Here is a 14,066-nt window from a genome sequence, read left to right as displayed (position 1 = left end):
TGGTTCAGGCTTGCAATGTTGGCCTTACAGATGGATTCCTCTAAGTCAGAAGCCACAGTCTATTCATCTTTCCTGCAGGTGAGGCAACCCTCTGCATGCTTACAGAAGGGGAGAAGTGCCTTGTTCAGCCAGGGCTGGTTATACCCCCACACACCTGAATTTCACTGACTCCAGTAGCATCTACTTACAGCCTGCAGATGCAATAATATGAATAGTTTTATAATGACAACATAATTCTTCCAGCCATTTTCTCCCTGCATATCTGTGAAGCGGTTCGTTCCCTCTGAAAGACATTGCCAGCTATTAATATAAAAGGTATGGTTTAGCAGCAGGAAACACGGAGGGCAGGGCTCACAGTAGGATCATATGAACATCACCACATGGCTTAATAGCATCTTTATCAGCTTTAACGGAAGGTTTTAAAAACCAGCTGGTGGGCTGCATCCCAATGCTCAGGAAAATTCTCAAATGTTTCCTCTGAATAACTGAAAAATGGCTTAATTACTTATTGCTAGAAATAATTGCACGTTCATTTTTAGTGCTTTCCCATCCTTTTCCTAAAAATCGACAAGCTCGCCTGCACCTGTTCCCTTTGCATGTTGAGAGCGAGTTATGTAGGCATTCACCTTGGCAAGGCTGGCAAAGTTAAAATGACACATGTTTTAGGCAATGTTGCAGTGCTTCCTGCCACAAGCGGTGAGCAAAAGTAGACCAAGAAAGAAAAAAAAGGCGTAATTTTTATTGCTTCTTGGATAAAACTTTGTTCAACAGATGTTGTGGAAGTTTTTAGGTTTCTATTAGTCAACATATCCATCAAAGTTGATAAAAGAAAGGAAATGTCCCATTACAAGTATCAGCAACCACAGTGCATGTTATCTAGCTCCTTCACAGGGCCATCTGACACAGAAGTTCAAAGTCAGACTGCACGTGCAATGATGTGGCTAGACGAGGCTACACCCGAGCTGAGGGTCAAAGTCTGACCCATGTGCAATGACGTGGCTAGACAAGGCTACACCCAAGCTGAAGGCAAAAGTCAGTCAGATCCACGTGCAATGACATGGCTAGATGAGGCTATACTCAGAGTGTTTCTGCTTCAAACTATGAAAACAGAAGTTTCTTTTAACTTTATTTGTTAACCAGTTTGTCTTTGCTCTGAAGATGTCTGCTCAGAGGCAGGCCATACTTCCTCTACTGTCACATGCACCTGCTAGCCCGTTTCAGAGCATGTGATGCAGTTAATCTGCTCACTGCTACAGCGTGGAGGTGCACAGGGCAAACTTCCCTCCACCATCACTGCTCAGCATCCGACGCACCGCCTTCTGCTCAGTACTTGGCCACTAAACCATAATTTAAATCTGTCCGTTTTTTCTCTTTTAGTTCTGTTCTAACACACTATCTCCACGTTGTCTTCCCTGCTATTTACTGAGACTAAAAACAACCAGGTCCCAAACTGACTCTTTGCTTTGCTTTCAGGGATATGAAGTCTGATAAAAACACAAACAAAGCACTAACATGAAAAGTGAGGGCTACACAGCCCCAGCATAAAGGGCGTTTCCAAATCATGTCTATTCCCAGTGTTAGTATCTTAGAACTCACTGACACAGGTGCATTTACACTCAGATGAATCTGTTCTAATGCAGGCTAAGCAGACACTGTTCTGGCCATGTCATCCCACGTATCTGAAGACCCTACTGAGGAACCCATGCAATCGCATTTGGCATGGTCTTGTCACATTACAGTAGTGGGTGGACAGCATCCAAACAGAGCAGCAGTTGTCCAGGAAGGCGAGGTCACAACGTGACAGGGGAGGACGGCACTAGGTCAGCTCCAGGGCCTTACCTGACATCCGTACAGGTTATGCAAGGGATGCTGCGACTGTTGGCTGTGATCAGGTTCAAAGCCACTGATGTTTCTTTGTCGGATGTTGCATGCGCTCCACATTTAAAGAAAAATTCCTAAAAGAACAAGAAACACAAATGGGTCCCAGCTGCCCACAGTCCCCTCTTCTAAGCATTTCCACAGGAAACCAACTTTCAGGACAGGGAAGAAACCTGGCTTTAGCTGTGGATTAGGAATAAAGCAGCACTAAGTCTGTTGAAGGAAGAAATGTCCTCCACATGGGACAAACTCTGCCGCAGGTCCCTCTCCTGAGAGCCCCAATCCTGTGTCCGTCACTCCTCCTGCAGCCCTTCTGGGCAGAGTCGGATGAACACTCACACAAACACTGTGTCTACAATGGGAGTGACAGAAGACAGACTGAGCACACAGGAGGACAGAGGCGTAGAACAGCCTCTCACACTGCAGCAAAGGGAGACCTGAGTCAGGAAGTAAGAGGGGACATCCGGGCATCCTCACCGGAGTCCGGTACTCCAGGGACACTAAGGGCTGGCCACCCAGCAGTCACAGTGTGGTCCAGAAGGGATGCAGAAGAGCTTGCTGCCTAACTACACGTAAGTACTGAAGGAGGTGGAGGGACACAGTAGCAGAGTGGGGTGGCCCTCCTAGCCGAGCCTGAGCCTGCCCTGGATGTCTCCCTCCACATCCTCAGGGTGGGTAGGGGAGAGACTCAGCTTCCCCCACCCACCCCTGCCAGGCTAAAAGGCTGGGGATGCCCGGATGTGGTCCCGTTCTCCCTCCCTCTTTTCCTTAGCTGCACACCTTCATTTCAGTTTTTCCTGCTATTCTCATTCTTGTGACTAATATTGTTCCTTTCTATCCAAATTTCTCCTTTAGTATTTTTTCCCCTCTTCTGTTTCTACTTTCTCCATTTGTTCTCAGGCCCCTGTCTTTTGGCCATACACCCAGCAGGTGTTTGACTCTTGCCAAGCCATGCTTGTGCTCTGTGTGATACATCGTGTCTGGGAAGCCGAATGTTCCATCGTTGGGGAAACATCTTTGCAAACATGTCGCGGGACAAGAAAAGAATCCTGCATACCATGCTAACCCCCAGCTCTATGAGTGGGTAACCATCTAGAATGTGTGGAGTATTCTCCCTTCATTTTTCTGTTAAAAATATTAATGTTTTATTGTATTGGAGAGGCAGAGAGATGGGCTGGGAGTTCCTATTCTCTGGTTCATGGTCCAAATTCCCACAATGATCAGGGCTGGATCAGGCAAACCAGAGGCCACACACTGAATCCACATGTCCCGTGTGGGTGACCAGGACCTGCCCATTGCAGCCATCATGGCCACCTCCCAGACCGTGCATTGGCAGGGAGCTGGTTTTACAAGCAGAGCCAGGACTTGAAACCAGGGCCTCTGACACAGGAGGAGAGTGCCTCAGTTTGTGGTTTACCTGCACGACCAGCTGCCGCTTCCCAGGACCTCCTTTTTCAACAACAGACCTGATGTCAGCAAGTGTTGCCGCCCAGCAGCGACACTAACGACGAGGCACACTCTTGAGGGTCTGGGAAAGCTGGAACCGCAACCGGACCCCTTACTGCCAAAAGTGGCTGCATTTATACCTTCCTCTCCGCTGCCTTTTCCCCTGTTGGTCTTAGCTTTTCTCCCTGCTTCTCCAGCCCTCTCTGCTGCTTTTCTTCCGGTTCCTCTCCTCATAGGTCTATACTGCTTTTGTACCCCTCTCTGCTGCTTCTCCCTGTGCTTGTTCCCATACTTTTCTCTCTGTAGGTCTTACCGCTTTTGTACCGCTTTTGTACCCCTCTCTGCTTTTTCTCCCTTTATGCCTTAGCTTTCCCACCCAAAGATCTTAGCCCCTCTTCCCCCTCTGCTGCCCCAGTCTTCTCGTTCCGTCCATCATTCTTCTCCCCGGCTTTCTTCTCCTCGTCCATCCTATAGCTTTTAGCGGCTCCTTTTATACTGCTCTCCACCAATCACTTCTCCCTGTGGATCCACTTGGCGCTACCTGATAGGCCAGTACCAATGACGTAATCACGGCGAAGGCATCAGCCTATCCCTGTGACTTCTTGTTTACCTGCTGGCAAGACCAACCCTGCCTCCTGACCCTGGGCCAGCCACCATCCTGCTACCACGTTTCCTATTCCTGGGAGCGACTTCAGCACCCCACTCCCCACAAACAAGGTTATGCCAAACATAGATATTCAACATTAAGTGTTCTAAGTTTTATTAGCTTATTTTTCTTCGTTGTCCTTCTAAACTTGTCTAAATATGATCATAGGCAGCTTGCAAACAAACACATGTGGCTATGTCCTAAGAAAATCTAATTTATGAAAGTGTGTGTGAATCAGATTCCGCTCTGCAAGCCCCAGTTGGCACACCATGAGATACCTGGGGCAGGGGCTGCTGCATTGACATTCATTGGCATCCGAACAGTGTGCGGCACAGGATGAGGTATGAGATGTATTTTCTTAAAGGAAAACTACAAGATTAATTAAGTAAATGCTGGCATGTCCCTTTATGCATGATGCAGCACCTTGTGACTTGTTCTGTCCTGACCTTGTGACTTAATGAGCCTCGTTCTCTGAAGGGCAGTACTGACACCAGCAGCCCTGCCTCTCCAGCTCTGCTGGGCTTCAGCACCACTTGGGGAGTGGGTGGATGGGCCTGCTGCATTGGGCTCCATGCAGTGGTTTTCTAAGGTCAAGGAGTTGAGCTGCTAACAAAGTTGCTGGGTGATGCTGAGACTGTTGCTCTGGGAGTCTAATGAGAAGCAGACATGAGCAGTCAAGTGAGCACATTCTGTCTGTCCCCTCAAGAGACAGCAGCCATAGGGCACCTTGCTGATTGCACCTGGAAATGGCCCTGCCTCTCAGGGCAGATACATTACTGTGCAAACACCTGGAGTGTGGGCCTGCCAATGTTCCTGGGTGCAGCTGGCATTAGGTCTAAACCGTTCCACTCCTGATGCGGCTCTCTTCTGAAAGCACAGGAAAATGGCCTAAGTGTTCAGACTCCTGCAGCCATCTGGGAAACTCAGATGGGCTCTGGCTTGGTCCAGCCCTGGCTGCTGCAGTCATTTGGGAAGTGAGTCATCCGACCAAAAATCTCTGGTTATCTCCCTCTCTCCTTGTCTCTGTAACTCTGTTTTTCGAACTAATAACTAAATCTTAGAATAAAACACGTCAAAAAAAACCTGCACTGTGTCACAAACATGTGTCCTGCAGTCTATTGGGAAGCCAGGCTGTTCTTACTGCCTGTATCTTATCAGTCACAATTAGTAGAGGGGGACTGGCTTCTCATCGGAAAATGGCATATTTAGAACAGGTGGGGTGGGCAGTGTGGGCTAGAGCCAGGTGCAGGTGGGACTGGGCCTTTGTGCCCATTATCTTGAGGCCCTTCCCCGAGCAGCAATAACCAAGGGAGCTGGCTGTTTTCTTCTGAACATAGAAGCCTTCTTTGGAATCACTACCAAACCTTCCAAAGCTAGTGCAAGGGTATTGAGAAAAAGAACTAAAATAACTCTTACCAAAAAGGTGGGGGGACATGACTGGCCTTTCAAATACACTGAATCAGCCACAATTTCTTTCTTACAGACATGGGGGAAAAATAAAAACTCATTCACAACACAAAATAATTCATTCAAAACAGCTGAGCTGGCTAGACTCTTGAGGAGGTATTTCACATACAGATAGATAGGAAGTATTTATATTTTTTTCTTAGCTTGCAGAAAGCTATTGATATAGATATTCAGTGAACAAATCACAAATGTTTTCAACTGGAGATAAAACTCATCCAGTTAAAAGCCAAAAAAAAGGCTGAAATCCTTTCTGTTGGGTGTGAGTGTTATAGATAATGGCATGAGGAGAGGCTATAGACATTTGGAAAATTCCAGCAGCTCACACGGTGTGATGAAGCTAAAATACACTTTACCAATGCTGAATAATAAATACGCCTGTTGCATCGGTGAGCTCCCCCACCAACAGGGGTCTTTACGGAGAGGGAAGAATTGGGGAGAAATCTAAAGGTTCTGGGGTTTGGCTTGGCCTGCCAGTGAACTGCTTGTCCTGCACAGTCCCATGGCTGCTGGTGATACAGGGGATTAAGAACTACAGGATGCAAGTCTGTTTCTCTACTCCCCAAGTCCCAGGAGCTTAAGAGAAGGTGTATCGTTTATTAGGAGCTGTAAACCCGCCTGTGTTTGGCTCAGGAGAGACCTGCTCTCTCTTGTGCAAGGTCACTGGCAGACAACTTCCTTGAAAAGATGACTCAGAGCAAAAGCATTGCTTCTGCCTCCCTCGTTCCTGGAGAAGCGCAGGGCATGATGGACCATAGAGAGCCGTGCTGAGTAGTGAGGATGCCTTCCTTAGGGGCTGTCTAGCTGACTGAGCTGCTCCGTTCCTCTCCTATGCACTTAATGACAGTGCCTGGCATGGCAGCCTAGTGGCTGAAGTCATCACTTTACCTTCACCAGGATCCCATATGGGTGGCCATATGTTTCTTTGATTCTCACTGAGTCATGTCGCATCCCAATTGCTTGCCTTACTCCAGCTTGGAGAGGTCTAACCCTCTCACCAAGCCAAATCCATCAAAAGAAAAGCTCCCCCAAGGGCAGTAGCCATAACCTTCTGGAACTGTCTGTAGTCCTCCTGGAAGTTACTCTCTTTCTATTATCTCCCCTGTAACTCAAGGGTGAATCCTAACAGCAAGCACAGAAATGAATGCATTAAATCAGCAAAAATATAAAAATCCACTCCAGGAAAGTGAGTGGATACAGGATTATAGGATCAGAAACTAATTAGTGAACACTAAATACCATCTGAGGGGTTCTGTGTCAGCACGAAAACAGCTGCAAGTGGCTCCACAGCCCTGTTTGCCCAGTCACAGCACAGTCCAGCCCTGTTTGCCCAGTCACAGCATGGTCCAGCCCTGTTTGCCCAGTCACAGCACAGTCCAGACCAGATAACTCAGTGAGCAATGAGACTTGGCCTCTGTCTCCTGACAACATTAGAAATGTTGTCAGTGGTTTTATGGACCATCCTATAGCTAACCGCTTGTGTAAATGTTTCTCACAATTACCAAGATGGACAAGCTATCAGTCACAAACAACCTGCAGGACTCCATGGACCTCACAACCCCAGCTTTTGATCAACTACTGCAATCAGGTCCAACTCCCAGTCCTGAGACCGGGCACAGGCCGGGGCAGTGCCCAACAGTGCACGATGAAGATCCCCTTGGAAGAACAGCTGTTAGTTTTATGGCTTATTGTCCCATCCCAAAGTTTCATTATTAATGTTAATATTAAAGTTTTATGGTTCTTTATTTTAAATCCTGCCAAGAAAGCTTAAGCATAATGCTGCCTCCTAGTATGTAAGTGAAGCTTGTACACCATGAATGGCCTCCCTTGACACCACATCTGGTCCCAGCCTTGCGGCTCCCCCGTTAGACGTGCTTGATGTGGTGGAAACTCAGCGACTCCCGCGGTGCCAGCTGCTAGATTGTGTAATTCCTACATGGTTTATTAATTTAACAACACCAGCTTTAAAATTGGGTGACACCTAGTTTAACAAATCAAATCTAAGAAACTAAATCGGTTTGTTAACACGTTCGATAATAAGTTTGTTTTCTCTTAATAAGATGAACAGAGCCTCTGGATGATGTGCAAAGTTTATCCGGAGAAAGAAAATCAATTTCCTCCCCCAGCGAGCAGAACCGTGTCAAGCCTGGCTGAGAGGGAGCTCTGGTTGCTTCTTGTTGTTGCCATCAGCTCTGCCCACTTCTTCAGAAAGACTGCCTGCCTCGCCAAGACCCTCTGTTGGGGAACATGGGTAACACACACACGCCCTCTGCCTTGAAACAGAAGCCAGCACACGCACACACCCATCCACCCACCCACCCACCCCAGTGCACGTGTGCACTCTCCTCACCAAGCCATGCCAAAGAAGACTTGCTCCTTCATGTTCCAGGTGTGCCAGCTGTACACCAGTGCCACTTTGATAGCACCACAGAGGTTGTCACATTTCACACAGAATCTTTGGCGTTCAGCTATTCATCACACAACAGTTAAAAGTGTCAGCCAGGTCTATTCCTTGAGCGCATGTTTACCAAACAATAAAAAGAAAAACGAAATTCCAAAACATAAAAGGCTCTGAAAAACCCCAATGCTTTTCTTAGTCTCTACATTTTATTCATGGTAAAAAAAAAAAACTGATATAAACTGCAATTACTTGATTTTTAGTGCTAATTTATCCCATTTAATCTTAACATTTATTCATTTTGCTGCAAATTTTAAAAAGTGATGATTACTTTAAAAAGTGATATTATTCAGGAGTGGGAGAGATGTTCCCTATGCTTACAGATTGATATCATATAAAAATAAATTAATTTCAAAATAAAATAAAAAATGATAGCATGTATATATTCCTAGAGATATTTAAGGGTTACAATATGTAATCATTTCTAAAGGGCACCATGTCTTTCTCATGGACTGTGAAATGTAATATCGTCTAAAATTCTCACTGATCTCTGAAATCAAAGACACAAGCATTTATGTTGATCACTAAATGTTATTTTTAGTTAAGTCCAAAATTGGTGTAGTACACTTGAAATACATATATAAAATAAATACATATAGATTTCTTACATTTCCATGGAATATATTAAAAAACAAACATGGCATGCCTGCAAGACGCCTAATTTCAGAGCAAAAGCTAACAAGCAGCAACCCTCCTCTCCCTCTCTCCCTGTGCTGGGGTTCAGGCATAGTTTTAGTGTGACCCTAAGGATTTGCGTGTTGGTTGTTTGGTTTTGCAGTGAGGTGAGATCTCGCGGGGGTTAGAGTTGGGTCACTGGGCTTGGGGCCCCGCAGGGTACGAACACATTTCCCATGGCAGGCCCCTGGCTGCCCCTGCTGGCTGTGTTCTATGTGCCCCTGCCCTAATGCTCCATGCGTGATGCAATCTCCAGTGAGGTCTTCACAAGATACACCCCACGGACACACAGAACTAAGAGCTGCACTAACCTCGGACAGCTGTTCCCCTACTCCCCGTACACACCCACACCCCCCCCCCCACACACACGAGAAGAGGGAGAAGTACAAGTGACATCACTGGCAATCTGAATCCAGCAATGCTTGACGTGTCCCAGTTACTTAGTATGTTTAATTCTACCGTGAATTCTAACCATGCATCCAGGGCTAATTTTTTTCAGCATTTATTCTTGTTCAGCCCTTGACGGTGGGCTGGGACAACAAAAGCAAACAAATGTCTTGAAAGAGCTTATAGCTGGGAGGAAGCAAAGACAATTAGACACAAATTTACAGGAAATGGAAACAAGCTAGATGCTGTCCAGGTGTCTGAGCACCGAGTGCGTGGGGAGGGGATAAGGGGCTGCCATAATGGGATGAGGACATTCTTTCCCCTAGGGGAACAATGGTGGGGATTTACAGTTCACCCAACAGAGAAGGTGGAGAGGCAAGGACACAGCCAAGGTGAGAACTGGAGTGAAAGTTGAGAGACTTGGTGTGCTTTGGTCATTGAGTAATGGCAACTCTGGGACTCCTCGTGCCTGTGACCATGAATCCTATCCCCTCATACTTGTGCACGTGCCTCTGAACACATGACCTCTACATCTCTAATCATTAGGATTGTCCCCTACACAGCATATCAGGCGGAAATATGGACAGCAAAGGCTCTGACTTGCACACAAGTATATGGGTCTTTGCATTTACTGGGGAGTGTCTCTGGCCCCAGACTTTCTAGACATAAGCGTCAGTGATGGGTGCTTCATGAACTCCATCAAGAAGAGTCCATGAGAGTGGGCCGGGTTCCCCTCATGACTGGACCGTGGCCTCAGGAGGCAGTCGTCATGATGTTTAACTTCCACCCAACAATCACCAGTCACCATGGAAGAATTATATATATGCATCACAGATGTTCTGTCCACTGGTCACTTGCTCTGGTTGGGGTTCTACCGTCCACATTTCAGCACATGTTTCAGGACTGTGAATTCTAATTAACCTCCATGTCAGAGCAGTGGCTTCACTGATGCCATCTGCTCCATGCATACGATTGGGCACCACCTTCTCTGTCAGTGTTTTGGCTGAGCCAGGCCATCAATGACAATCTCCATCGCTCCAGCTGTTCGTTGCCTTCCTTCGAAAGCTGAAAGCTTCACAGGGTCTCTACTTTCACCCTTTGGACAGAGCTTTCTGGCTTTGTTCTCAGATAAATAAAATGGAAAATGATTGTGTTATTAAAACTGAGAAGTCCCCTCTGGAGATCCTGCCACTGATTCTCTGACAACACTGTTGCAGCTCCGGGAGAGGGCATATCAACACATCTCTGAGAGCTGTGGATAACTGGCCACAAACAGAGGACACAGGTCATAATGTTTTAAATTGATGATGACTCACCAACCCTAGATGAGATTTTTGTGTTCCCAGCATTTTGCAGGCAATCTCTTGATTATTCCACCTTTATTTCTAAATGCTCCAAAAAAAGAAAACACCATTTATTCTAATCACTAATTCTATGATGTTTGCTGGTTTCTCATCTTTTAGGCAGAACACCCTGGCCCTCAGCAAGGTCTGGGCAGTCTTCCCAGCTTCTGCCTGGCCGCTGTCTTTCCCTGCCAAGCTGACCATGTCCCTGTGTCTTGGCAAGATGGTGCTCTGTTCTGCCCTGGATATGTCCTGCTCAGGTTCTGTCGGCAGGTGGTTGAAGAGTAAGAAAGGAAGCTTTGAAGAACCTCCTCGGGGATGGGCTGCGGGGAAGTCAAGGCAGCCAGCACTGGGGGCCGGAACTATGTGGGAGCTGCGGGCTCACTTAGGCACCCTGCCTGCCCTCTCTCACTGCTTGGTTCCTTCCCTGGCTGCTGCTGAGACACACAATGAGAGATACTTTCCAGATCCAGTCTGTCCTGGGGAAACCAAGAGCCATACACATTTTGGGAAAGTGATAATACAAGTTGGATTTCGCTGTGACCAAAAAGAAAATATTGAGTAATAATAATAATAATAATAACAATAATAATCATCCTTACTTCAAACATTTCAAATCATTTTAGACTTGGATTTTAAATGATTTTCTTGCTGCCTTCAAAAGTCCTTGATTCTTTGGCTTGTAGAATTTAAAGCTTCTTTGTATTCCCACTCTCTCTTTTTTTCCCTTTCTTTCTTGTAGCCAGCCGAAGCAGCCATAAACATTCCATTCAAGACAAAGCTGGGCAACAGCATCTCACAGCAGAACACCTATTTCCTCATTAGGGAGGGGAGTAAAGGGCATTTTGCTAATGTACGTATCCAGGTAGAGTAGGATAAATAAGACTAGGATAATCTACTTAATGTCGGTGCAACTCAATGATAAATGGAATAGTTAAAAACTCAGCCAGCCATTTTTTTAGGTAAACTATATAGAAATAGGTATATTCATTGATTTAAATACATAAATAAATACACATGTGTGTGTACCCTTTGCCTGGTCAACTTCAGAGTCAAATCGATTCAATCACACTCGCCTTCATACCGAGGTACATGATAGGGGCATGAGCACATCTGCCTGCTCTTGCAATGGCGTGAGGAACGCACAGTGTGTGACAGACACAGAGGAACAGCGTCAGCCCAAAGATACCACAGGTCCAGTGGAAAGGAGGCAGAACAACCCAACAACAAAGAAAATAAGGGCTCATAACAGATGGAACATCTTCTCCCGGTAACCAGGCTCGTGGCCAACTTAGACAATTCCCAGAGATGGCATGAACACATGAGGACAGTCCCCTGGAGGGAGCGCCTGTGCCCATGAGCTGTGTCTGTGCCTGGTGGTGGCTGTGCGGAACAGGCTGTTTCTGTGTGTGGGGGACTTGTTTCAAGATAAAAAGTATTTTTAAGGGATTTAATTAAAAACTAACATATACACATACATATTATATATATAATACATACATAATTATACATATAATATTTCACTGCATAAAAGAACTCCAAAGTATCTAAATATGAAAACAAATACAAAAACATTTAATATAATGTGAAATGCAAACCATTGGAGAAAATTAAATTTGCAGTGGGAAGAGTGGAGGAAATTCCATTGGAAAGATACACATTGAATCATCTCTCTACAAGGAGAATGCTCTCCATTTCAAATATTTCCACAATGGTAAAAGACAAAAATGATTACAGAACGCACAGCAAACATGAGATTACAAGTCTATATTTACAAATGTTTTTCCCATTCATGCTGGAGGATAAGGTGACCTCCCTCAGAAGAGAGTGCGAAAGATGAACCACATGAGAATGACCAGCTTTACTGGTAGGCAGAGGAACGCCAACAAAGCAATACTTGTGTGTTATCTTCACAAGATCTTATAAGACGGAAGGCTCTAGGACCAGTGAGTGTGTAATAAACAGGAACAGGGTGTGAGAGTGGAGACGCTTTTACTTCTTTATGAATGAGCTAGCATTCTGAATAAAACCCTACAGGCATATATTATTTTATCAAATTGCACTTGTTAGCAAATGTAGCAATCTCAGCATACAGTCATTTGTATGTAGTTCTTTTACTTGGGCATAATTTGTAGGGACAAAGATAATCAAAAGAAGATTTTGCTGAATACTTTGTGATAGAATATCACGCAGCCCTGAAAATGAGCAAGTAATGAACAAGTATTGATCTTGAAAGATTTAAAACAAATTCCACTACATGAAAAAAAATATATCCTGATAGTTGGTATATAGTATATTAGTATACTATTAGCAATAGTATATATGTAATATATTATAATATAAATATATATTATATATTATATATAAACACACACACACATATATATATTTTGTGAGTACATACCAATTTTTAGAGGAAGTCACAAAAAAGAGTTTAATCATCTTGGAGACTAAAATTAGCAGAAAACAGACAACTCCTAATTCGTTCTCTTTTCATATGTTCCACCTTGAGTCATTTTAGAGCATGCCGATAATTTTAGATATTTATAACAAGGACGATGTATTTGAATATGAGCAACCAAACAAAGGCAGACAGTGATGATGGCAGGCACTGGCCCGCGGGGATGCCTTTGGGGAGGACGGAGACAGAGTGGGTGACTGCTCCGCTGAGAAAGCCTGTGCCACAGCTTCCAAGAGGCACGGGGCTAGCGAAGGGGCCTTGAGGAGGTATGGATCCTTAAGGCATCAGGGGATTGGGGCCTGCATGCCCTGTACTGTTGCTGAAGGCTCCAAACCCACGACAGTGGGGCGTGGAGGGGAGGCAACGGCAGGGGCTAGGCTGGGGTAGCAGGCACAGGTTAGATCTGATACGTCGCTGGGCCTCGCAGCGTGGAGAGTGGGCGCCTTCCCATTCCTGGGACAGGAGCGAGAAACTTGCGAATGGTTTGAAGCAGTTGAGCAATGTCACCTGGTTACAGATAATCCCCATGATGCCTAATTAGCAAGAGAGGCACAAAACCACAGTAGCGGTGGAGTCTCGCTGTGGCCACGGAAGCCCCCGGCGCTGTCCTGCAGCACCGGCAGTGCCCGGCAAAGGCCCTCCTCTGGTTTGCACCTGCAGCAGCCTCAGCCTGGCTCCCAGCCCCTCACATTCTACTGACTTCACTATGTCTGCCACCTGTTTCCTCGAGTCGGCAGTGTGGAGTACACCTTAGTATCACACCTTCGATCACATTTTGCATTTTCTTTTTGTCTGATTTGTTAAAATGTGATTAGCTGAATACAAATACAGTAATTCCTTTCTTTTCTGCTTTCGCACTAATATAAAGGGGTAATACCACGTATGTCATAGAAGGCTTTCTAAGATTATAATGTTACTTCTCTCTCTTGCATTCCTTTTTATTTTTTTGAATTAATCGGTTTTTAGTTTACTTTATAGTCATGAGTAAAATGGTCCACTAAATAAAGGGTTCAGGAAACAAACAAAAAAAAATATAGACTCCACTGTTCAACAGTGATATACAAAAGGATTATAAACAGCCACCAAATCTTAAAACATTAATTTCACTTACCTGTATGCAATTTTTTTTATATTCTATATATTGGTTACCACAAATCACAGAGAAAACATGTGATGCTTGTTTTTTTGGGCAGTAATGCTCATTTAACTAAGTGTAATGTGCTCCATTTATCTGCATTTCTGACTTCTAATGGCAGCCTGGACTTACAGAACTGTATTTGTGCCTGTAATTTCTTTTCTCCAACGGAT

At 45.2% G+C, this 14,066-nt stretch overlaps 1 protein-coding gene across 2 annotated transcripts in view; it reads right to left on the bottom strand.

The window, feature by feature from the left end:
• Positions 1–14,066, bottom strand: part of PRKN (parkin RBR E3 ubiquitin protein ligase) — a 1,179,505-nt gene that overhangs the window by 495,388 nt on the left and 670,051 nt on the right. For both annotated transcript variants that reach the window (XM_058656181.1, XM_058656677.1), the window contains exon 6: positions 1,840–1,955. In XM_058656181.1, the coding sequence (XP_058512164.1) occupies positions 1,840–1,955 (116 nt within the window). The remainder of the gene's footprint in view (positions 1–1,839; positions 1,956–14,066) is intronic.

This window comes from Ochotona princeps, chromosome 1 (assembly GCF_030435755.1).
Source record: "Ochotona princeps isolate mOchPri1 chromosome 1, mOchPri1.hap1, whole genome shotgun sequence".
Classification (NCBI taxonomy): domain Eukaryota; kingdom Metazoa; phylum Chordata; class Mammalia; order Lagomorpha; family Ochotonidae; genus Ochotona; species Ochotona princeps.
Note: the sequence above shows the minus strand (reverse complement) of the source record. Positions and strands in the feature narration are given on the sequence as shown.